The following is a 25,089-nucleotide window of genomic DNA, read 5'->3' as shown; positions in this document are numbered from 1 at the left end:
AGATGATGTTTCAAACCCTTCCTCTCTGTTTTGTCACCAGAATGCTGCCAAGGGCACCCAGCCCTCCTCCGCTGATGCCAGGGATGCCTGCCCTGACAAAGTACCCATAAAACTGGATTTAAGGGACATTGACTTGAAGAGGCTTTCCTTGGAGATAGAGCGAGAGAGGTAGGAACCGAAAATAATTATAATAAATAATAATAAATTTTACTTTTACCCTGCCCTCCCCGGCCAGAGCCAGGCTCAGGGTGGCTAACGCGAATAACATTTCAGTAAAAACATAGTAAGAAAAAAAAATTAAAATACAGGTTAAAATGCAGCCTCATTTTAAAAGTCAAAACCATAAGGGGAGGGAAACATAAGGGTCAGACTGAGTCCAAACCAAAGGCCAGGTGGAACAGCTCTGTCTTGCAGGCCCTGCGGAAAGATGTCAAGTCCCGCAGGGCCCTAGTCTCTTGTGACAGAGCATTCCACCAAGTTGGGGCCAGTACTGAAAAGGCCCTGGCCCTAGTTGAGACCAACCTAACCACCTTGTGGCTTGGGACCTCCAAAATGTTGGCATTAAGGTCCTCCGCGGGGCATACCAGGAGAGGTGGTCCCATAGGTACGTGAGTCCTAGGCCGCATAGAGCTTTAAAGGTCAAAACCAGCACCTTACACCTGACCCTGTACTCCACCGGGAGCCAGTGCAGTTGGTAAAGCACTGGATGAATGTGATCCTGCAGCAAGGACCCCATAAGGAGCCTCGCCGTGGCATTCTGCACCTGCTGGAGTTTCTGGGTCAGCGTCAAGGGCAGCAGGCGAGGTTTTCTGAGCTCCCAATCAAGATGCTGCCACCAGAAGCAGAAGCACTCTGCATCAGCTCAACCAGGCCAAAGGGGTCCCAAAGGAAAGCTTGTGAGCATCACCTGAATGCAACAGCAGCACTCTCCCCACTTGTGATTCCCAGCAACTGGTACTCGAAGGCATACTGCCTCCAACAGGGGCGGGAGAACACAGCCATTGTGTCTAGTTGCCTTGGATAGCAATATCCCCTCCATGAACTTGTCTACCCACCTGTTTGAAGCTGTCAGAGTTGGTGGCTGTCACTACATCTTGCGGCAGAGAATCCCCTAGTTTCACAATGCTCTTTGTCAAGGAGTTCCATCTTTGTTTGCCCTGAAGCTTCTGACATTCAGCTTAACTGACTGCCCTGTATTTTATTAGAATCCATTCCGGAAGTCCATTTGACTTCCGAAATGTTCAACTTCCAAAGAGCGGCTTCTGATTGGCTGCAGTAAGCTCCTGCAGCCAATCAGAAGCTGCGGAAGCCCTGTTGAACGTTCGGCTTCCAAAACACTCAAGTCTGGTTTTCGATTGTTTGGGAGCCGGAATGTTAGACTCCCAAGGCGTTTGGGAGCCGAGATACAACAATTAGTATTAATTGCAGGGGTTGGACTAGATTACCATTGGGGTCCCTTCCAACTTTATGATTTTAAGAGTGGGAGTGCACTTTCTCCAGACTTTTGTCCTCCCCTTTTACTTACCAAATATTGTCAACCAAACAGACAGATGCAGGCAGTCCTAAACTTTTTGTGTTTTTCTATTCCCCTCCACCACCACTCAGATTAGATTACCTGGATAAGAGCAGGAAGTTTGAGGATCGGCTGAAAGAACTCAAGTCCGAAATCCACGCCCTGAAAGTCGAAGAGAGACACGCAGGCTTCCTCTCGCACTGGAGCGAAGTCCTTGGGTCGCTGGGCCGTTCCTCGGGGAAGATGTGCAAGGTTGGACTGCAGCCAAGCGTTTTATTTCCCAGATTTCTCTAATGAATACGGAAAGGCTTGTGCTGGAAGAGACAAGAGGTCTCTTGGGCCTGGTGCTTGGCAGTCGCCAGTGGTGATGGTGGTGAGCTGCCTGCAGCGAGCAGGATGTCAGGCAAAAACAGGAACAGCTCAGGCATCCTTAATTTCCAGAGGGGTAGCCTGTTGCAGCAAAATCAAGAAGAGTCTTGCGGCACCTTAACAAATTGTGTCTTGTGGACTAGAGTCCACTTTGTGCATCTTATAAAGCAGGGGTGTCCAACTTTCAAGAGACTACGATCTACTCCCACTATAAAACAACTAAAAATTTTTCCTTCCAGTAGCACCTTAAAGACCAACTAAGTTAGTTCTTGGTATGAGCTTTCGTGTGCATGCACACGAAAGCTCATACCAAGAACTAACATAGTTGGTCTTTAAGGTGCTACTGGAAGGAAAAAAAATTTTTTGTTTTGACTATGGCAGACCAACACGGCTACCTATCTGTAATATAAAACAACTGGTAGTGATCTACCTGTCAAAGTTGCTGATCTTTTTTTTAGGGGATGATGACCCAAAGTTGTTGAGCTTTTTAAATATATTTTTGGAATGGGGGGCCATCGGGGGATCACAATCACTGGATCGCAATCACCCCGCGATCAATCACTAGATTGCAATAAACCTGTTGGATACCCCTGTTATAAAGTGTCGTTCGTGATGTGGACATGGTTCTAAGAGATAGGATTGTGTGTGAGAGAAAGCAGTAAAACCAGGAAGGAATGAAATGCAAGATTATTTTTTATTATTATTATTTATTACCTGCCCTTCACCCTAAGGTCCCAGGGCAGGCTACAGCATTAAAACACAGCATTAAAAACAAATTTAAAAATATAATTAAATTGTATGCAAAATATAGCACAGTAACTTGTTACCACAAGGCTGGGAAACCTCTGGTCTGTGGGCCAATCTTGGCACATGAAGGGGTCCAGCCCACGAAGGTTAGCCCCTCTCCCCAAGCCATGCTCACCAGTCCGCCAGCTGGAATCACTGGGAAGGTGGAAGAATCCAGCTCTGAGCTGGTAATGTAGCAGGGACAGTGAGTGCTATTATCTGCATTTTTCTTGAGCTGCTGCTAAGTGAGCCCCCAGGGACAGTTTGGTGGTAGCTTATGGGGCTTAATCCCAGAATTTGTTTGCACTGGGGCCCAAATCGCCTGCACTTCCCCTGCTCTTTTTAACCATTTTAAAAGCTTTGCTTTTAGAGTGACTGGGATGCACTGCAGAGAGCAGCGCCTGAGACCTTGCTGCATACTGCCTTAAGATGCTCAGAGTCAATTTGTGCCAAGTATCTTTTACATATCTAGTAATGTCAGCTGCATTTATACTGAGAACTAATATTGCAGCCTCTTCTCTGTGGCACTTAGTGCTTTTGAGGGTGGTATTCCAGGGAAAGACACCAACCTGGTCCCTAGCAGGACCTGGCTGAGACCTAACCATGGACTCCTTGAATATGGGGGAAGAAGTTAAAGGGACAAGTCCATAGCTCACTGGTAGAGCATCAGCTTTGCATGCAGAAGATCCCAGGTTTAATCCCCATTGTCTCTAGGTATGGATGGGAATTCACTTGTCTGAAACCCTGGAGAGCCATTGCCAGTCTGTGTAGACAATGCAGAGCTAGATGGGCCAAAGGTCTTATACTCAGTATAAGGCAGATTCCTGGGTTCCTGTTTGTGCTTCCCTACTCTTTGAACACAGGAAGCTGCCATACAGAGTGAGATACTTGGTCCATCCACCTCTGTAGCATCTACATTGACTGGCAGAAACTTTCCAGGGTTTGAGCCTGCTTGTGAAGGAGCTGAGCATCTCTTTTGTAGAAAATGGAGTGCTTGGTGCCTTCACGGAACTACAGTTCCTTGAAGTCTTTTTTTGAGCAGGGAGACATGAGGATCAGACAGACTAAAATGGTTCAAAATGGATGCAGTATAGATGCACCCTGATTTTAGCAGGATGTTAATGGCCAATGTGTGTGTTGTTTTTCTAAGACTCCTTTGTGGATGAACCCCTTTGAAGTGGACTTGTTGGACAGCCTGCAGCAGCCTTTTGTGCCATGCCCGCTCAACGTGACCAACGGCTCTCTGCCCAGAACGCCAGCAGAAAAACCCTCTTTTGAGACAGATGCCCTGGCTGCCAGTAATGTGGGCACAGGAATAAGGAAGCACATTAAGGTAACTGAGCTTGGCGACCTTCTACACTTCCTGGTTCAAATTGTGTCTTTTTTGCCAGCTGCTCTCTTGGGCTGCTTATGTGCTATTTTGACCTCACACAAAACCTGGTGCATAGAATCAGGGTGCAAATTCCCATGGAGTATGACACTATTTCCAATGAAAGCTTTTGGGCAGGTGCTGCTGAGTGCTCATGTGTCAGGCTTGAAGATCATGGCTCACCCTTTTTGTGGTTCCAACACATGGGCACTCAGGTATACTGCCTCTGAACACTTACTGTGGCTCTTGTGGTTAACAGCCATTGATAGGCCTGTCCTCTATGGATTTGGCTAATCCAGGGATGGAAAACTTGTTGGTTTCATGAGATCAACTGTAGGGAACCTTTGGCACTCCAGATGTTGCTGAACCACAACTCCCATCTTCCCTGGCAATTGGCCACACTTGTAATTTGTAGATGTAGTTCGGCAACATCTGGATGGCCAAAGGCTTCCCACGCTTGCTGTAGATGTTGCTGGCCTTCAGCTCCCTTCATCCTTAAACACTGGCCATGCCACCTGAAGAGTGATGGGAGTTTGAGTTCAACAACATCCAGAGGTCCCCAGATTCTCCATCCCTCATCCATTCCTTCCTTAAAGCCATCCAGTGGCTATCTCTGTGTACATAACATTACCTGCGGCTTTCAAAAATGTTTCTATGTCTTTTCAGTTCCAAATCCTGTCCTACACCTGCTTTTTCAAGCTGAAATAACTTTATTTTCTATCTCCACTCAGGTACAACAACACAAAACAGACGTGATCTATATCTGAAGCACCTTAAGGCGACTGTCTGCAGCTTGGTCAACATTTGTTTTGAGGAAGTCTAAAGGCTACTCTCAGATCCTAGAAAGACTGTTGTAGAAACCTGCCACATCTGTGTCCTACTTTGGTTCCCAGGATGTGTTTCTTGCATTCAAAAGCAGATCTGGTGATACTGGATTCTACCAGAGGTGGGTAGGGCTCCCCACACCTCAGGTATCAACCTGAAGGTATAATAAAACTTCATGTATTTAGTGGTGACTCAGCATTTCAATAGGTACACTTACACACAGTTCTATAATAATTAAGGTATGGCCCCAATTTGGCTAAAGTTAGTTGCGACTAAATCAGCAATTAAGCTTACTTGAAAATAAGTCCCACTGAACATAGTGGGACTTACCTTCTAAGAACTGAAAGCTGGTCTGACCAGCTCCGTGTTCCACTGAAAAGCAATGGGGCTGTAATCAGAACTTAACTGAATCAGGTCCTGTGCATTTAGGAATCTGTGTGGATGGTTATGTTCACAAGTATTGTAATGAATGTAGAGAATTCTGCAGCTATTATTAATGCCATTAAAAAAAAATTAAAAGATGACAAAGGGCTTTGAATTAAGAGACAAAACTTGAAGCGGTTTAACTAAAAGCGGTTTAAAACGACTATGCCATATGCATTCCCAAGCTAATGTGGGCTTTAACACATGTTTTAGAAATCTTTCATGGAATGGGAATTGTAGCCCCTATCATAGAGGGGACCAGATTGTGAGAAGGCTGATCCTATGCGTGCCCACTTAGAGGTAACTCCCATTCTTTTCAGTGGGGCTTACTTGGGAGTAAGCATCTAGGATTATAGAAACACACCAAGACCTGTCCTTGAGTAAACATGCACAGCGAACTTAGTTAGAATCTGCGTATCAGCCATTGAGTCAAGGGTTAGGGTTTGTAAACAGTCACAAAGGAAGAGGCTTGAAACAAAAGACGGAGGAAGAGGAATTAGCAGAAAGCTAATTTTAATGTCAGTATCCAGTATGAAGATTCTGCATTTTATATTTTGTAAAGGCCAAAATAACACAAGTCTCTCATCAGAAGCTCCCCTCTGCACTCACAAACAATGCAACGTGGAGGAACCAGTTCTCTTTCTAGCCAGCATCTGCCCCCCCTCCAAAAGCTGGGGAGCTGTGTCTGTGTTCCTTAAGAGCAGGCAGGGATGGAGAAACTGCAGCCCTTCAGAGGTCGCTGGACAACTCTCTGCATCTTTGACCTTACTTGGCAATGATGGCTGAGGCTCACGGGGACCAAGAAGCACAGCATCATCATATGGAGGGCCACAGGTGTTCCCTATTCAGCAGCACCCATAAGAGGGATGGGGGACGGATGACATCAGGGTGACTCTTCCCTATTTCATGCATAAAACATACTTTCATGGCATCTCATCAGTGCAACATTAGAAGGAAAAAACAATGTCTTGCCTTATAAAGTTCTCTTTCTTAGTGTCTAGTATCTGAGGTTAAAGGTGCAGCAGCTCCCAAAGAGGTGCCTGCAAACAGTCTGCATTTCGTTCTCTGCAGAGCGCTAGAGAACGACATGAACTCAGGCAGGAAATGCTTTTTTGGGGGGGGGGAGAGAATATGACTGTAACCCCAAAGTTATCTACAGGAAATTAAGGGCCTCCTGGCATTTTCTACTTGGCACCTGAATTGTCTTCACCTGTGTGGTCTATTCGCCAAACCATCAATTGGTACAATGAATGGAAAGAACTCAAGGGAAGGGTAGAGAGTCACTGGAGCCCGGCCCGGGCCTTTTGCTAGATCAAGAGGCTGATCTATGAAATAAATACTGATTTCTATATTTTAAGTTATTGTAAATATAATTTTCTTTTTTCCAAAATAAATTATCTGAACAATTATTTCTGGAGCTTGGCTTTTCTGTGTCTGGTCAGTGCTTTGATGGGTCCCTCAACATGAACAATGACTCTGCAGCCACTAAAAGCATATGGTGGTGCTGCTGGAACTCAAAACCAGCTGCAGAAGGCTGGGCACACAGATCTTCCTCCTGGCCCAGCAACCCACAAGCTGGTTCCATGGCACACACACAGAAGACCGCGTTCAACATTCTCTTGTCACTGCCCTTCACAGCAGGCAACGAAAAGGCAACTGGGAAGGGGGGCTGCATACTAAGGCTGTGGCAGGATCAGGCCTGCCAATGCTTGCTTTTCATTTATTTATTTTTAGTGGCTATGGTCAGTTTCTTCTCTGACAAGTGGCCATCCCAGCCCACAGCCTGCTGCAGTTCTTCAGTCTTTAAGGAAAGACGTTTTGGCATTTTGTGGACCCTTGACCCCCTGCAACTAAGCACTCAAAGAACAAGGAAATAGTCCCAGCAGAACCAACCCGACTAGGGAGGGCTTCCCACCTTTCGACTCAAATGAGAAGGTTCTTATTCTCCAAGTTGCCTTCAAATGCAACCACTCACCAAGGTTGGGGTGGGATTAACACCCAAAGAAAAGCTCAAACAAGAATTGGGAAAATAGCAAAGGTCAACCCACAAACAGGCGACGTGAGGGAGCCTTTAATACAGTTCTTGCTGGGGTTGGGGTGGGATTGGTCGGCGGCTACTCCAGGCGCTCATCCCCTTCTTCCACATCTTTCAGGCTGAGCACTTCAAGGGTCCCTTTGCCTTTAGTCTCACACCGGATCAACTCGTCAATCTCCCGGAAGCAGCCTGGATCCACAAGGCACACCTGTAACATTGGCATTTGTATCAGACCGGACAGGTTGCATCTCATGGAGAAATGCTCAGCTGGGTCAGATCCAGGTGGCTTCACCCAGCCCTCCATCCTGCGTCTGACAGCAGCCAGCCAGATGCCTCCAAGAAGCCCACAAAAAAGGCAAGAGGCCCATTCTGGCTGTTCCGTTCTGCCCAAGCAGCGGCCTCTGAGCCGGAGCTTCCATTCAGTCACCTGCAGAGTCGTCCTCAAATGTGTTTCAAAGGGAATTAAAGTCATCTAAGCCACTAGCCATCCATCACCCACATTTAGCAGCTGTGGATTTCACACAGTATGAAGGACTAGATGGGGCTGATGGGAATTGTAGTCCAACAACACCTGAAGGGCAGGCACCAGGTGAGGGAATACACCAGTAGTGACTGCGGCACCCAATGATGCCTTCTGCTCTGCCACCACAGTTGAAGGCAGCAATGCTTCTGAACGCCAGTTGCTGGAAACCGCAGGAGACGAAAATGCTCTTGGGCTCCAATCCTGCTTGCTGGTATCTCACAGGCACCTGGCTGGCCACTGTGAGAATGGGATGCACCATAGGCTTGATCCAGCAGGGCTCTTCTAACACTTATTTGCTGAAATATTCACGACCATTCATAGTATGGCCTATGGATGCAATCTTATACTGATTTACCCAGCAGAAGGCCCTACCAAATCCACTGGGCCCCCTCACAAGCCAAGATGCAAATGGCTAGGCTGTAAAGGTGACACCCCATCTCTATGGCTCCTTGCATGTGATCAGGGATCCTAGAGGAATCACCTCCCCTCCCCCTCCAGAAAATGTCTCTTTGACTTACAATTTCCAGCTGCTCGTCAAAATCCTCACTCTCAATTACTTTGATCAGGGGCTTCAGCTTCTCTTTCAGCCTCTTCCCCTCTTTCCGGGGGAGGACAAAGCGGAGACGCATGTGCGCCCGCTCAATCTGCATAGTCTCCTTCAGCTGCTTGATTACCTCCAAGGCCTGTGGGGAAAATCAAGAGGCTTACTTGTCCAACTGAGGGACAGTGGGCTCTGACACTTCAAAAGCAAGGCCTTTGCACTTTACAAGCCACACAGAATACAGTCATACCTTGTGTTGCGTTAGGTTCACGTTGCGTATTTTTGGCTTGTGAACGTGGCAAACCTGGAAGTGTATACTTCTGGGTTTCGCAGTGCGCACACAGGCAGAAGTGTTCTGCGTGCTTTGCACATGCGCAGAAGTGCTCTATTGCGCTCCATGCTTGGACAGAAGCGCTGCCCTAGTTACGGACTTTTTGGGGTGTGAATGGCACCCCGGAACGTATTGTGTCCGCAACTAGAGGTACCACTGTACAAAATACACAGCAGAGATCACACATCCTATAGCAATCTGATCTGAAGCCAATAAACCATAATTAAAAACATGACTTTAAAATAAATAACTTATATCAAGTAAAGAAACATTCAGTAATCCATTTAGAATGTAACCTTATACAATAAAATTCTCTCTCAAAATAGTGGCAAATAATTATTAAACAGAAATTCATTCTGAACAATTACAATGAATTGTTACTAGTCTGTAATCAATAAAAATAACAGCAAAGTTATGATATGTAAAATTCCATGATATATAAAATTACAAAATGCACTGGTTCCCTGCTCCACGTCCAATATCTCTTCCTTATGCTGCCCTAACTCACACCTGGCACCTGCAGCTCTCCTCTGCCCCTTTTCTCTTCCCAACAAACCTGATACAGAGAGACTGGCTGGCCTAGCAGGGAACTGAACCTGGATGTCCTGAGTCCTAGTTCAAAACTTAACCACTTAACCACTGTCTCTAGTTAAGCTCCGTTAACTGTGACAACTGTTTGGACCCCCAGGAAGAGTAGAAGGTAAATCACCTCCAGTAGGCTTCCTTCCCCAGCTCAGAAGCAGCAAGAGAGAGATCACCGCACTGTTCCTAATTAACAAAGGAAGCTGCTTTATACAAATTCAACCTTTGGTCTACAATGACTGGCAGTGGCTCTCCAGGGCTTCAGGCAGGAGAACTTCCCAACCCTACCTGGAGAAGTTGGAGCAGGAATATGGGTAGCTGTCCCCCAAAAGGATAAAATAAAATCCTCTTAAATAAAAATAAAACTGATTCAGGAGCTTAGCATGGCACACCACTAGAGATAAGATGGTCTCCTGTGGGAGTCACTTACCTGCTGCTTAGTGCTTTTTCCAGGTTTGACTGAGTAGTGAATATCCTTCATAGCTCTTTCAATGAGGATGACTGTGTACGGCCTCTTTGTTTCTGGGTTCACGCACTTCTCTGCCACAATGGTTGCAATGTCACGAAACATCTGCTCCAGCTGCGTGTGCCGCTCTTTATCCGACACTTGCAGCTCTCCCTTGGCCAGAATCTGAAAGCAAGAGAAGCTTTGTGTTTGGATGCTGCCTTTTTCTGATTCAAAGGATGCAAAAATCTGATCCAGTCTTCTGAAATTTTCAGGTACAGCTAGACAGGTTACCCCAGGCACCAAGCCCTGGAAGAATGACTAGCTTGAATTTTTTGAGGGAAAATTGCAAGTCTGAATTACAGTAGTGATGGGGGGACTTCTAGCCTATGGGCCTAATTTGGCCTACCAGTTTTCCCATTTAGTCCATGAGGCCATTTTAGCCCTATACCTGCCACATACGATGTCAGATGTGGAACAGGTACAGATGGGGACTGGCTGGCTGAAAAGGGGGTTGCTGATGCCGCCAATTATGTGATTGTCAGGTCTTGCAAAACACGAAGTCTTTGCCCACACAATTTGACTTCAAACCAAGTTGCTTGACATCATCACCATCAAATTGGCCTGACCGCTGTGCGTACTCATTGTGGCATTAAAGGATGACCCAAAGGCATTTTAACAAGAGAAAGAGAGGAGAGGCTGTCTGCCTCCCAACAGACACCTTGAGAGCCTACCATCTTGCAGATTTCTGTCTGGTCTTCCGTGCCAAAGGCTTTGACCAGCTCTTCCTTCTTTGCCACTTGGCCCTTGGAGACATTCACAAAGACGGTGTTTGTCTGCAGGACTTCATCAAGGTCCTTTTCCCTAAGAAATATTTTTTTTAAATTAGTAAAGCACATTCTGGAATAATCGCACAAGGACTGGGGATGCAAATACTAAGAACATTATGGTCAGTCATTTGCCAGCACTTTAAGGTGGCAACTACTACAAAACTGCCTAAGAACCTAAGAGGAACTCTGCTGGATGAGGCCAAAGGCATGAGATCAGCATCTTGATCTCATCAGATGCCCTAATGGAAAGCAGGACCTGAATGCAACAGGAGTGCTCTCCCCACTTGTGATCCCCAGCAACTGGTTCTCAGAGGCATACTGTCTCCAACAATGGATGCAAAACATAGCCTTTGTGGCTAGTAGTCCCTGGCTATCTTATCCTCCATGAGTTTGTCCAACCCTCATTTAAAACCCTCCAAGTTGGTGATCATCACTACATCTTATTATTTATTTATTACATTTATATCCCACCTGTCTTTCCAAGGAGCTTATGTACATAGTTCTCCCCTTCTCCTTTTTATCCTCACAATAACCCCCTGTGAGGTGGGTTAGGCTGAGAGACCATCACTGCCTCCCACAGCTTCATGGCTGAATGGGGATTTGAACTCTAGTCTCCCATGTCCTTGCCCAATACTCCAACCACTACACTACACTACACTTGCGAATATGAATTCCAGTTTTAACCATACCAAGATTAGGCATTTGCATATTAGGCTTGCTTCGACAGCACTGGCTGTTGTTACTTTAATTAATAAACTGTATGTTGTTTTAAACTCTTTTTAATATTGAGCTTTAATGCTGTTAACCTGCCCTGGAACCTTGGGTAATAAACGATCAATATAACAATACATACTATCGAAAAACTATGTGGGTAAGCAGGCACAGGAATTTAGCCTTGCACTCTGTGCGTGCTCAGAAACCCAGTTTTAACCATTAGGTCAACAAAACTCTGGGAGGCTGTTTATCTGTCAACCTCAATCTCTTCGTTTCCGGCCCATGCCCCGCCCCCGCTTCCGGTCAACTTACGTGCCGCTCCGCCAGCCCATGACCTTATTCCGGTAGCAGGCGATCTCAAAGCGCTTCCCTGCCCTCTTGACGCGCACCACGGCCACATTAGTCAGGCGGATCTGGTTGGTGGGTGTGAAGATCGACATGATGGCGACGGAGATGAGCCCGCAGTTGCTGTCAGAAGCAATGGCCGCTCTACGCCTGCGCACCAACCGCTCTCCCCTCCTAGCTCCGCCCACGGACGCCAACCAGGGCCAATGAACAAGCCTTTTCCTCCTCCGCCTTATTGTGGCGAAGGTAGCGTCGGAGCTCGCGAGAGACGAGAGCGCCTGGTGTGGGTGCTTTCCGATTTCCGTCCGGGTGGGAAATTAAACCCCATGATGACTTGTTCCGGCGCATCCTTCCTAGATGAGTTTACCTGAGAGTTACCTGGCCCACTGAAACCAAAGAAGGTACTTCCCAGCTGATGTTGTTTCCTATTCCCACCCCTTTAAAAAACCCAAAACATTTATTAACTTTACAAACCGGGACTCGAGGTGGCTTACACAAAGTAAAACAACACAGATAAAATACCGAATGTTAAAACATATAAAAGGTAATCCTTTAAAAGTAATTGAAACAATTAAAAACAAATCTATTCAAACCGTAATTTAACAGATTTAGGGTTGTTGTTTTTGCTGAGACTCCCGGTCATAACATGCCCCAATGAAATCAATTATGTGCTGACAGAATGATGTGCGAGAGACCAGGGTTCAAATCCCCACTTGGCCATAAAGCTCACTGGGTGACCTTGGGCCAGTCACTCACTGCCTCCCAGTCTATCCTCCCTCACAGGGTTGTTGTGGGAATTAACTGAGGAGGGGGAGAACCATGGTCGACAATGAGCACCTTGGAGAAAAAGAGAGGATATAAATATAATACATAATAACAATAAAATACACTTAATACTGATACAGAAGAGGGAATTCAGAAGGTGTGGATATGAAAATGTCAACAAGACCAGCTTTTCATCCTCATACATACTTAGCAAGTTCGATGTGATTTTAATTTCTGAGTTTCATGATTTAGCAAGTTCACCGTCCTCCCAACGGCCTTTTTACACGAGTGAAATAATCAGAATTCTGACACAGGACCATAGATTCCGCCAGAAATCATAGACTTCTGGTTGTTTTGCTGTGATTGTTTTACATGTTTTACAGTGACACGGAATTTCTCTGCTCCCTCCAAGCTCCGTCTTTAGTTAAAACAAGACGTCTTCTGGAAAATTGTACAGTATTGAATGTTTTGCTTTCTCATTCAGAAAAATGAAAATAAATTCCTTGTCAGGGACACTATCAGGGGAGCTTATGCTTTTATTGTTGTTAAATCGCTTTGAGTTGTTTCCTGGGAAGCGATTCGTAAATAAAGTACAGTACGGTAAATAATAAAATTGGGGGGGGGGAGGAGGAGGAGGGTATTGCAAAATTAGCCGCCCAAATTCTTGACACGATTTACTCCAAAGTAACCCCCTTCTGAGTTCAATGGGACTTAAAGGTCGGGCGGGGGAGAGGCAAACTTTCCTGCCCGCGATCCGCAATCGAAATCTTTTAACATCCGTTGAGGGGAAAGATAAGGGGCGAGACATTTGCAGAAACTGCCACCTCGAAGGGGTTAATGCAGCCTTCCCAGAATCCCGCGGGGTGGGCAAGATGGCCCCTTCCAGGAGCTCGTGGGGCTGCTCCTCGAGAGTAAACCTCTTTTCCACCCGCTAGGCTGGAAGCTGCTGTGGTTGTTGCTGCCGCTCGATTGCCTAGAGATGGGTAAGGACTGCGTGCCTGCTCGGGAAACAGCCCTGACATCGTTTTCAAGCTGAATTGGTATTGGGTTTTTTGGAAGGAACCGAACAGATTCTGTGTGTGCTTACACCAGTTGTTATTATGGTCTGTTTGATTTTTTACCCACCCTTCGCCCTCATGTCGTAGAATGGTCCGCAACAATTTCACATAATTCCTGCTCCGCTGTTGTGAGAATTTGATCTTTTAGGGTGGCAGCACCTGCCCTTCCCTGCTCTTTGACATCAGACAGGTGCCTTCCCGGTACCCTTTTCAGCACCCCATCATGGGGATTAGAACCGTCGACCTTCTGATTGGCAAGTCCTAGGCTCTGTGGTTTAACCCACAGTGCCACCTGTGTCCGTAAACAATAAGTAGATAACATTAAAATAGTTGGAAACAATAATCACATGAATATTGATGTAGAAAATAGGGGGGAACTCTGTTGCAACAGAAAAATAAAGAACCGCCTTGCTTTCACTGCATGCTGCCTCCATCCATCTCTGACCCATCGTGGACTCGGGGGACTCAGTCCCTTGGGGAGTTGGGCAGCAAGAGCCAACTCCTTATTTTCCGTATCAATATATTATTGCAAACTGCTTAGACTGCAAACTGTGTCTGTTTTGCAAACTGCAAACTTTTGTTTTGTTTTTCATAATCAAGCAGCATATACATGTTGTTTAAGAGAGAAGAATAGTGTGGGTTCTAAAATATATATACTGTACACCTCAAGTGTTGAAGTCTGGAGGAAGAGGTTTGTGTTCCACCGTGATCCTAAACAGGCCTGTTAAACAGGTCCACTGCATTTTTGCTTTCTTCCAGATATGACCATGGAGACGTGGGGCAGCCTCTATGCTCACCTGGCCTTCTTGTGGCTGAACAGATTCTACTTGTACTCTGGAGCGGTGTTTGGGATCAGCCTTTGGCTCTGCATCCAGTTTGTCAGTAAGACCAAAAAGCAGGTACTTTCCCCCACTGTTCCAGCATCCTTGGTGTTCTTGGTGACCTTTCCTGAAGAAGGGGTCTAGCGCATGGTGGCTGCTAAAGAACATGTATTACCGTATTTTTTGCACCATAACACTCACTTCCTCCTAAAAAGTAAGGGGAAATGTCTGTGCGTGTTATGGAGGGAATGCCTACGGGTGGCATGCCTACGGATTTTCCTCCTCTAAAAACTACGTGCGTGTTATGGTCGGGTGCGTGTTATAGAGCGAAAAATACGGTATTAGCACTATTCAGTATATATATTTATTTATTAACAATTTTGGTTTACATAGAAGTTACAGTATAACCCCTTTGATCCTGATACAGTATGTACCGTAGCTACCAAACATTGCAGGAAATGACTTTGCTACCTTCCATAAATAAATTGGCACCTACATCCATTTAAAATTAAAAGTTATTAAGTTAGTACAATCCACACATATGTATCTAGATTGGGGATATCAAATGAAGTACAATGATAATCAAAGAACAAGTAAGTAAAAAATAAATATTATGTCAGTTTAATATAAACATTTATTAAATTCTCAGTATCTCATGCATTCCAAATTGTTGCATACTGTGGTTTGTGTGTGGGGGGGAGGTGTTATTTCATTATTTGTATTATACATATGTAATAAAATTAAGCCAAACTTTGACTTAATTAATTTCAACTTTGTTGAAAGACTATGTAAGCTGCAGATGCATAAATTCAAAGTGGAAATGTGGGTCCCACGTTGCAGCCTGGGAGTCAGTGATGTGTCTTGGGTCTGGACTGGTTGAAGACTGGTGCTTTAGGACTCCTGCAGTTTTATATTTCTTATTTTGCAGAATAGAAATCAACTCAGAAAATCAAGCCTTCCCCAAATTGCTACAGAAGGGCTTGCAGGAGAGCAGAAAGGCCCCAGCACTGACAAAGTCCATGTCACTGGGGTGAAGATTTTTTTTGGTTCTCAGACTGGAACAGCAAAGGTCAGTTCTGTGATAAAACCAGTGAGATTAAAAAGTGAATCTTCTTTCGGTGGGTGGGTGTGGTGGTGGCTGTTATTGTTCAGGGGAAGCCACTCTGTTTGTGCTCAGAGGAACTTAATTCATTTCTTCATCTCTCCTTTGAAATAAAAATTTGAAATTCTTCTGATTTAGACCATGGAACCCCCTGTAACCATAGATCACAAGTTCAAATCCCCACTTGTCCATGAAGCTCAATGGGTGATGCTTTGGGGCCAGTCACTGCCTCTTGGCCTAACTTACTTCACAGGGTTGTTGTGGGGATTAACCATGAATTCCACCTTGAGCTTCTTGGAGAAAAAGGTGGAGAATAAGAGCAATAAATAAACAAATACAATAAAAAAGTATTTACTGAAGACACATATACGCACTGCTGTGCTACAGTATCAAAGCAGTTTACAGCAATACAAACAAACACACAGAAACACATAATCTATTTAGAAACCACCTTATTCTTGCAGCTGTGATTCGTTTAAAAATGTTTTTAATGTTGTATTTTCAATTGTTGCAACCTACCCAGAAATTGAATAAATATTGTTATAATTATTTTCTTTTTCTCTTTGCAGAGATTTGCGTCAATACTTGCTGAGTCTGTTGCCTCCCTTAACTTGCCTGCCGAAGTCATCAACATGAAGGACTATGACCCCGACGACTGTCTAGGAGACGAGGTTGGTCGTTCTTCCCCCCTGCTTCTCATTTTCTTTGGTGGAGGCCAGCTTGGAGGCACCTCAGGCATTGCCAGCTTTCCTCCTTAACTAGGCTCTTGTGCTGTTAACGGCTGTGTGGCAGGGGAAGTTCCAGAAGTGCAACTTTCCCTGCCAGGTAGCTGCAGTGTTGGATAAACACTTTTCCAGGACAAAGTGCATCTGTAGAAGCCATTGTCAACGTCCATCTGTAGGAAGCATGTATGGACTCCTATCAGGAGAAAGGTTGACAACCTTCAAAGCTGATTCACACATGCATGGGCCTCAGGAAATGGGGAAACCTGATGAAACTCGCTTTCACCGACTCTATCTTAATAGCATACCGTATTTTTTGCTCTATAAGACGTACTTTTTCCTTCCTAAAAAGTAAGGGGAAATGTGTGTGCATCTTATGGAGCGAATGCAGGCTGCGCAGCTATCGCGGAAGCCAGAACAGCAAGAGGGATTGCTGCACAGCAATCCTTGCTGTTCTGGCTTCAGGGATCGCCGCGCAAAGTCTCTTCAACAACATTTAATTCAGAATATTTTTTCCCCTTGTTTTCCGCCTCTAAAAACTAGGTGTGTCTTATGGTTGGGTGCGTCTTATAGAGCGAAAAATACGGTATATTGCAGGGGTGTGCAAAAGTGTATATGTTTATAACAAGTGTGCCAGTGAGGAACCTTTGGCCTGGAATGGGGCCTTGAACGGCTTGCCTGGATAGTATATTGATCGTATGTTGGAAGGGTTGCAGTGTAGCCAAGCTACAAAGCTAAGAAGTGCATCCACTGCTCACTTTTGCTTCTGACCACACCCACTCTTTTCGTTGGTTCCCACCCACCACTGAAGAGCTTGATGAATCAGGCCCATCTAGTCTAGCATCCTTGTTTCAAAGTGGCCAATCAGGCACCAGTGGGAAACGCCACAAGAAGGATCTGAGTGCAAGAGCACTTCCTTCAACTGGTATTCAGGAAGCATTGCTGCCTCCAGCTGGGGAGGCAGAGCATAGCTTTCATTATGTATAGTGGCCCTTGATAGCCCTCTCTTCCATGTCTATGTCTAATCCTGTTTTAAAGCCATCCAAGTTGGTGGCTTTCAGTGCCTCCTGAGCAGGACTCTTGGGCTGAAAAGGATTCCCCCCTCCTGCTCTGGGCATTCAGAGATGCCACATACTGATGACTACGGATCGATGGCCAGGAATTGAGTGATGATAACTCTTTAAATTCGCAAAGATGTACTGTGTAATTGATTTAAAAAACATTTCGATTGACTTAAAAAGGTACCCCTGATGAAATGGGTCAGCAGACATAAAAACTCGAATATGATATTTTAATGCAAGTACTTCTAAATCCGTAGTTAACAAGGGCCTTTGCCCTGTGTGCAAGAGAAGCAGAAGGGGGTTCCTCTTTTGAGACAGCGTTTCCTGCAATGGATGTGAGCTTTGTTCAAAGACAGGTGATGCATTTCACTTTAGAAGTCTTCACTTATTTTCTGAGGTGCAAATTTATGCAGATCTAGTGAATTAATCACTTGGGAGAAAGGGTGCATTTTGCTTTAGAGGACTCACTTATTTTTCCGTCTGCCGTTTTATGCCGCTCTACTGTTTACCATATTTTTCGCCCTATAGGACGCACTTTTTCCCCTCCAAAAATGAAGGGGAAATGTGGGTGCGTCCTATGGGGCAAATACAGGCTTTCACTGATCCTGGAGAGTGAGAGGGGTCGGTGCGCACCGACCCCTCTCACTCTCCAGGCTTCAGGAAGCTCTGCGCAACCCTCGGGAGCCCGGGGCCAAGCTGCGCCGGGCTCCCAAAGGTTGTGCAGAGCTGCCTGCGTTCCGAAGCCTCCGGTGCGCTGAAGAGCGCTCCTGGGCTTTGCGCAGCTCTCCGCAAGCCTGGGGAGACCGGCGCGGCTCCCTAGGCTTGCGGATAGCAGGCTGTTCTGGGGGCTGGGGTCGGGGGAAGCTCGGGCTTCCCCCGCGCCAGCCCCGTGCCTGGGGGGGAAATAATTTTTTTCCTTTATTTCCCCCCAAAAAAACTAGGTGCGTCCTATAGGGCGGTGCGTCCTATGGGGCGAAAAATACGGTAATTGGTTAGTGAACTAAAACATACAATTGAGAAAACCCGTACTCCATGCAGTTAATATTTCTTAGCAGTGATTTCTACATTGCATGGAGTTGGACTCGATGGCCTTTGGGATCCCTTCCAACTCTACAATTCTATGAGGGAGAGGCATAAAAATAATAACAGAGAAAAATATTTTTCCTCCCTTTGGTGGGAATCTCTCCAGACAAGCAGCAAGAACATCTGCGTCTTCTTAGTTGCCACTTACACAGATGGGAAGCCAACAGAGAATGCCGTGTGGTTCTGCAAGTGGCTAGAAGAAGCATCCAGTGACTTTCGAGTCGGCAAAACGTACCTGAAGGGCTTGAGATATGCTGTCTTTGGCCTGGGGAATTCTCTCTATGCTGATCACTACAACACTGTGAGTCCCTTTTGTCATTCCTGCTAGAATTGATACTGAGAGCTGGTGAGAAACTGAGATGCGGTGGGTGGGTGGGTCACAGGAGGACATCTAGTTTGACCCATTGCCCTCCAAGAGCAGATTCTGCAGCTATGTGAGGCTTCCCTTGCACTTGATCCGGAAGCTGCCATTAGTGCAGAATGCTGCAGCACAATTGCTTACAGGAGTGAGGCCACGTCAGCATATACCACCTGTGCTCAGAGATCTGCACTGCTTGCCACTTTGCTTCCAGGTCAAGTTCAAGCTGTTACTATTAGTATCTTAAAGCCCTTTACAACTTGGGACCAGTTTACCCAGGATATCGTCTTACCCCATATAGGCCCCCTTGACCACTTCGATTGGTGAAACTGGTGTTGCCGCAGGTGCCACATAATACCCATTCCCCATTTGGAAGAAATCCCTCTTTTTGTGCAGCAGCACCTGCACTTGGGAACTCCCTGCCTATTGATTTCAGGTAGGCGCCTTTGCTGTACTATTTTTGGCGCCTGCTAAAAACGTTCTTTTTTAGACAAGGCTACCCAGATGTTTAGAAAGTTTTAATCTGTTTTTAATTCATTGTTAATTTGACATTTTGAAAGTCTTAAATTATTGTTGATTTTTCTTAGTGAGAATTTGATCTTATTGGTAAACCACTTGGAGGGTTGTTGTTGTGTTTTTTTTACAACCGAGCGGTGTATGAATTTTATGAAATAAGTAATTAAATAGTCAGTGAGAAACTGAGATGGAGAGGGCTCAAGGGATCATCTGATCTGACCTGTTACCCTCAGAGAGCAAATCCTGCCCCTAAAGAATCTCCAGGGGATTCCTGCCCAATCTTCCCTTAAGAACTTGCAATGAAGAGCATCCCATAACAGCCATCTTTGACTTGTTGCTGGACTGTCCTGGCTTTTTAGACAGACCTGGTGGTTTTTAAACTAATACCATCCGACTTCCGGAGGCGGCGCAAAACCGTGATGGCGGACCTCTTCGAGCTCTGAAGAGGGGCACCGCAGAAAAGGGTTGCTCGCGACGGCGCAGCGGCAACCCATCAAGATAAACCACGGGCAGAGTGAGTCCGTGGCCGTGGGACCCGGCGGGCACCTGGAGCGACCCCGAAATCACAAAAGGAACCCCGTAAGGGGCTCCGGAGTGAAGGAGGGGGAGCGGTGCTGTGGGTTCATCGCTCTTTCTGCGGAGGCGAAGCCGCGCGGCTGTCACGGATGAGCGCTGACCTTTCTTCCAAGAAACATCGGGCTGAAACATCAAACCCGTGAGTAAGGACCTAAGATTCTACAAATCAAATCGGAAAATTTGGCTAAAAACGGGAGACGAGAAAGAGGAAGTCCGTCTTCCGACACTGCTTTCAAGATCAAAGCAGACGGTCTAAAGAGCGGAAAGCGCTGTGAACAGGGAAGCTTTGAAGCTTTAAATCGGGACTTTCGTGCACATTTGAATTTTACTTTTAAAGAATAAATACAGCATAAAATTGACCTGGAGCGGACACCCCAAGGGCAAGGGAAGACTCTAACTCCAAATTCCCGGGTGGCCGGGTAAAGTTGTTTAAACTGCGGAACTGTTGCAAGCTTCCAGATACTTTTGTAACTGGATAGTGTAATTTTGAGCTCACCTAGCTGAAGTGGATACAATTGCAGGCACCTTGCTGGAACTTTGTTATATGTTTAAAAGGGCTCTGCAGGACCTTTCTTTTAGCGTGCTGGAACTAATTTGCTTTTAAAATTGTTTTTAAAGTTGGAACAAAGAGACTTTAATTGCGGAAAGTTACCTTCTTCTTACTAAAACTTTGGTGGCACTCCCCCTAGAGGACATTGGGAATATAGAGGCCTGGGAAAGTTTCTCTGTTTACCTTCTCTCAATAGACTGTTTTTAATTCTGGACTTGCCTTTCCCATGGGATTACAACACTTGACCTTGAACGTTGACTGATGAGTGGCACAGGAAAGACAAGAGCAGCCAAAGCTAAGGAAGCTAAGGAGAAAGAGAAAGCAAAAAAGCAAGCACAGCTTTTGCAAACAACTTTAACTCAGGGACGTAGATTATCAGTTCCAGCTGTGCTTGCGACACAAAAAGTAGAAACCGAAAAGCCTGAAAAATCTGAAGAGGAAGATATGGCAGCAGGAGGAGCTGAGGCAGTACTGAAACAAGTTTTGGAACAATTGTCAGCAATAAATCAAAAAATTGATAACCAATCAACAAAAATTGACCAAGCAACATCCTCGATCCAGAAATTGACAGATCAGGTTTCCCAACATACCCAAGCAATTGAAAAATTGCAAGGAGCAACAGAAGAGAATCGTAAACTGGCAGGGGAAGCCGTTCAAATTGCAACATCAGCTAAAAAAGAAGTCGAGGAAGTTAAAGCGGAAGTCAAGCCTCTTCATAAACAGATAGGGGACCAACAAACCTATCTCTCGTTGGTGGAATTGAAAAATCGCGAGACCAACCTCAGACTAAGGGCAGTCCCAGAAATTGAACAAGAAGATTTGAAAGGACTTTTGACAACAGAGTTTACAAAGTTCTGGGACTTAAAAGAAGAAATTGATTTCAAAATTGTATCGGCTTTTCGGTTGGGAAGATTAGTAAGAAAAGATAGATCCAGAGACTGCTTAATAGCTTTGAGATCAAGGGAGGAGAGAGATAAAATACTAGGCCTACACTTCAAAAACTCAATTGTGATACAAGAGAAAAGGGTGGAAATTTACCGAGATATTCCTAAACAGTTATTGGACTTGAGAGCCACCTACTCAGATTTGGCTAAGTTGCTGAGACTCAACACAATTCCTTACAGGTGGGAGTTCCCACAAGGGCTATCATTCACTTACAAACAGAAGAAGGTTAAAATAAGATCACTAGAGGACTTACAAAAGTTCCAGCACGACCACGGAGAAGACCTCCAAAAAGAAGCAGCAGCTAATTGGCCTATACCCAACCCAGGTGGAGCAATACCTGCACCTTCGGAACCAGAGGAGAAAGAAGATACACCGCTCTAGGTGTAGCAGAATAGTTCAGGATGTCTCTGCGGCTACTCAGTTGGAATATAAATGGCGGAAATTCCCCGGAGAAAAGAAGGAGGTTATTTCACATATTGAAGAAAGAACAATTGGACATTATTTGCCTACAAGAAACCCATGTGACCAGGCTCCACAGGAAGGTTTTGGTAAATAAAAGATTAGGCCAAGAATTTATTTCGTCTGACAAAGTAAAGAAAAGAGGAGTGGTGATCTACGCTAAGGAGAGCCTGATACCCAAATTTCTATTTAAGGATGAACAAGGAAGAATTTTGGCAATTGAAATTCAAACCCAAGGAGAAAAAATATTGATATTAGGAATTTATGCCCCAAATGACGGGAAATCAGAATTTTTCAAGAAGCTGCATGAGACGTTGCTGGACTATCTGGATTATGCTAACATCATAATGATGGGAGATATGAATGGAGTGGTGTCTACACATATGGAAAAGTCTTACAACCAAAACTTAACATCAGACGGCAGACTGCCTAAAACTTTTTTCGAACTGACTGACAATCTGGATTTGATCGACATATGGAGGACAAAGAACCCCCTAGGTAAAGAAGGAACTTTTTTCTCTGAGGCCCACCTGTCTTGGTCAAGGATCGACCAAATCTGGACCTCCAGGGGGCTGGCACCCAAGACTAAAAAGGTGGAAATCTGCCCAAAAACATGCTCCGACCACAACGCCTTGAAAATAGAACTTAGATTAACTCAACCCGGTTCCTTCAGATGGAGAATGAATGACACACTACTAAGAGATCAAGAGATTGTGAAAAAGGCCCAAAAAACATTAAAGGACTATTTTGAGATAAATCTGAATACTACAGTTGAAAAAAGAACGATCTGGGACGCAAGCAAAGCTTTTATGAGAGGGTTTCTGATACAACAGAATTCAATCAAGAAAAAACTCTGGAACGGAAAGAAGGACAAAATATTGGAGAAAATACACCAAGGAGAAAAAAAACTGAGAACCAAACCAAAGTCCAAGGAGGTGCTGAGAGAAATTAAATTCCACCAAGCAGAATACTCAAAATTGATTAATCAGGAGATTGAATGGAAAATAAAACAGATGAAGCAAAGATCTTTTGAATCAGCAAATAAATGTGGAAAGCTGCTAGCTTGGCAGCTGAAAAAAAGACAAAAGCTAAACACGATAACAAATCTAGAGATTGATGGAAGGATCGTACAGAAACCAGAAGAAATTAGGAGGTGCTTCCACAGATACTTCAAAGAACTGTATGCACAGGGGCCCCAGAAAGAATCAGAGATAGATCAATTTTTAAAGATAAATGGACTATCAAAAATAACTCAAGATAAAAGATCAATCTTGAACTCTACAATAACCTTACAGGAAATTGAAGGTGCCATTCAGAATATGCAACTAGGCAAATCTCCAGGCCCGGATGGACTTACCTCCAAATATTACAAGGTTCTGAAGGACTATTTGATACAACCTTTGTTGGAGGTATGTAACCAGATTATGGATGGGAAGAGGGCACCAGAAACGTGGAAAGAAGCCTTCATCACATTGATACCTAAGTCAGAATCTGAAAAGACTCAGCTTAAAAACTACCGTCCCATCTCACTCCTAAATGTGGATTACAAAATATTTGCAGACATTTTGGCAAATAGACTTAAAAAAGTCTTAAATGAAGTAATTCATAAAGACCAAGCTGGCTTTCTCCCTGGTAGACATTTATATGAGAACACTAGAAACATCATTGACATTTTAGAACTTTTGCAGACTAACAGGAACACAAGGGCGGTGTTAATCTTTATTGATGCGGAGAAAGCATTTGACAACATATCTTGGATGTTTATGAAGAAGAACTTGGAAGGGATGGGAGCGGGACGGGGGTTTGAGAATGGATTACATGCAATCTATTCAGAACAAAAAGCTAAATTAATAGTGAACAATGTGGTGACGGAGGAATTTAAAATTGAAAAAGGGACACGACAAGGGTGCCCTCTATCCCCTCTGTTATTTATTTCAGTCCTGGAGGTGCTATTGAATATGATCAGAGAGGACCGGTTGGTACAAGGGATAGAGGTCGGAGTGAAACAATATAAACTGAAAGCTTTTGCAGATGACCTAGTTTTGACACTGCAGGAGCCAGAATCCAGTACAAAAAGAGTTCTCGAACTTATATCTGAATTTGGTCGGGTGGCGGGATTTAGGTTGAATAAACAAAAAACTAAGGTTCTGACCAAAAATTTAACAATTACAGAAACAGAGGGGTTTCAGAGAGAAACAGAACTGAATGTGGTTAAAAAAGTGAAATACCTTGGGATCTATTTGTCCTCCAAGAATTTGAATTTATTTAAGGATAATTATGAGAAATGTTGGTTGGAAGTTAAAAAGGATTTAGAAATTTGGTCAAGATTGAAACTTTCCTTGTTGGGAAGAATTGCAGCTATAAAAATGAATGTGTTGCCGAAAATGTTATTTTTGTTTCAAACCTTACAGATCTTGGACAGAGTGGATTGCTTTGGAAAATGGCAGAAGGATATATCTAGATTTATCTGGCAGGGCAAAAAGCCCCGAATAAAGTTTAAAATATTAACAGATTCGAAAGAAAGAGGGGGGTTTGCCCTGCCGGACTTGAGGTTGTATTATGAAGCTGCAGCCTTCTGCTGGCTGAAAGATTGGTTTTTGTTGGAAAACACCGATGTCCTAGATCTGGAAGGTTTTAATAATGCTTTTGGATGGCACGCATACCTATGGTACGACAAGGTTAAAGCACATAAATTGTTTAAAAGCCACATTGTCAGAAAAGCAATTTTTGCAGTCTGGATGAAATATAAAGACTTATTAGAGAGTAAAACTCCGAGGTGGCTATCACCAGTGGAGGCCAAGGCCCGAAAAAGACCCAATATGGAGGCCTATTGGCCGAAATATTGGGAATTGACTGAAAAAATTGGAGACAATTGGAAGTTGCAGAGCCAGGACAAACTAAAAAATAAGGTGCGAGATTGGCTACATTATGCTCAAATTCAAGAGGTTTTCAAAATGGACAAAAAAGTTGGTTTCCAGGTGGAAAAGTCGAAACTAGAGACAGAATTGTTAGAACCAAAGACAAAGCTGTTATCTAGAATGTATAACTTGCTGCTTATGTGGAATTTACAGGATGAGACAGTTAAATCTGCTATGATTAAATGGGCACAGGATGTTGGACACAACATTATGTTTGAAGACTGGGAAAGGTTATGGAACACCGGAATGAAATTCACGGCCAGTACGGCCTTGAAGGAAAACATTATGAAAATGATATACCGGTGGTACATGACCCCAGTCAAGTTAGCTAAGATACATCACCTGTCTGACAATAAATGTTGGAAGTGTAAGGAAGCAGAGGGGACTTTCTTTCACCTCTGGTGGACATGCCCAAAGGTTAAGGCTTTCTGGGAAATGATTTACAATGAGTTGAAAAAGGTATTTAGGTATACCTTTCCCAAGAAACCAGAGGCCTTCCTGTTGGGCATGGTAGACCAGAAAGT

General features: G+C 44.6%; 3 protein-coding genes across 5 annotated transcripts in view; 2 read left to right on the top strand and 1 right to left on the bottom strand.

The window, feature by feature from the left end:
* LOC128403118 (merlin-like) overlaps positions 1-6,694 on the top strand; it is a 30,437-nt gene extending 23,743 nt beyond the window's left edge. Inside the window, exons 15-18 of the mRNA XM_053367777.1 lie at positions 41-168; positions 1,606-1,765; positions 3,819-4,001; positions 4,769-6,694. Coding sequence (XP_053223752.1) covers positions 41-168; positions 1,606-1,765; positions 3,819-4,001; positions 4,769-4,804 — 507 coding nt within the window. The 3' untranslated portion in view covers positions 4,805-6,694. The remainder of the gene's footprint in view (positions 1-40; positions 169-1,605; positions 1,766-3,818; positions 4,002-4,768) is intronic.
* SBDS (SBDS ribosome maturation factor) lies at positions 6,405-11,796 on the bottom strand. The gene is made up of 5 exons (XM_053367778.1): positions 11,599-11,796; positions 10,477-10,606; positions 9,728-9,928; positions 8,362-8,526; positions 6,405-7,528 (listed from the first exon to the last, which is right to left on the bottom strand). The coding sequence occupies exons 1-5, from the start codon at positions 11,724-11,726 to the stop codon at positions 7,400-7,402; spliced, it is 753 nt and encodes a 250-aa protein (XP_053223753.1). The 5' UTR covers positions 11,727-11,796; the 3' UTR covers positions 6,405-7,399.
* A 1,416-nt stretch (positions 11,797-13,212) lies between these two features.
* LOC128403116 (S-adenosyl-L-methionine-dependent tRNA 4-demethylwyosine synthase TYW1-like) overlaps positions 13,213-25,089 on the top strand; it is a 28,039-nt gene continuing 16,162 nt past the window's right edge. The window contains exons 1-5 of one of the 3 annotated variants that reach the window (XM_053367774.1): positions 13,213-13,379; positions 14,187-14,353; positions 15,204-15,344; positions 15,947-16,048; positions 18,350-18,544. In XM_053367774.1, the coding sequence (XP_053223749.1) occupies positions 13,376-13,379; positions 14,187-14,353; positions 15,204-15,344; positions 15,947-16,048; positions 18,350-18,544 (609 nt within the window). In that variant the 5' untranslated portion in view covers positions 13,213-13,375. The remainder of the gene's footprint in view (positions 13,380-14,186; positions 14,354-15,203; positions 15,345-15,946; positions 16,049-18,349; positions 18,545-25,089) is intronic. The other 2 variants (XM_053367775.1, XM_053367776.1) reach the window with 2 other exon arrangements.

Source organism: Podarcis raffonei, chromosome 15 (genome assembly GCF_027172205.1).
Source record: "Podarcis raffonei isolate rPodRaf1 chromosome 15, rPodRaf1.pri, whole genome shotgun sequence".
NCBI classification, from domain to species: domain Eukaryota; kingdom Metazoa; phylum Chordata; class Lepidosauria; order Squamata; family Lacertidae; genus Podarcis; species Podarcis raffonei.
This window is presented reverse-complemented; position numbering and strand designations above follow the sequence as displayed.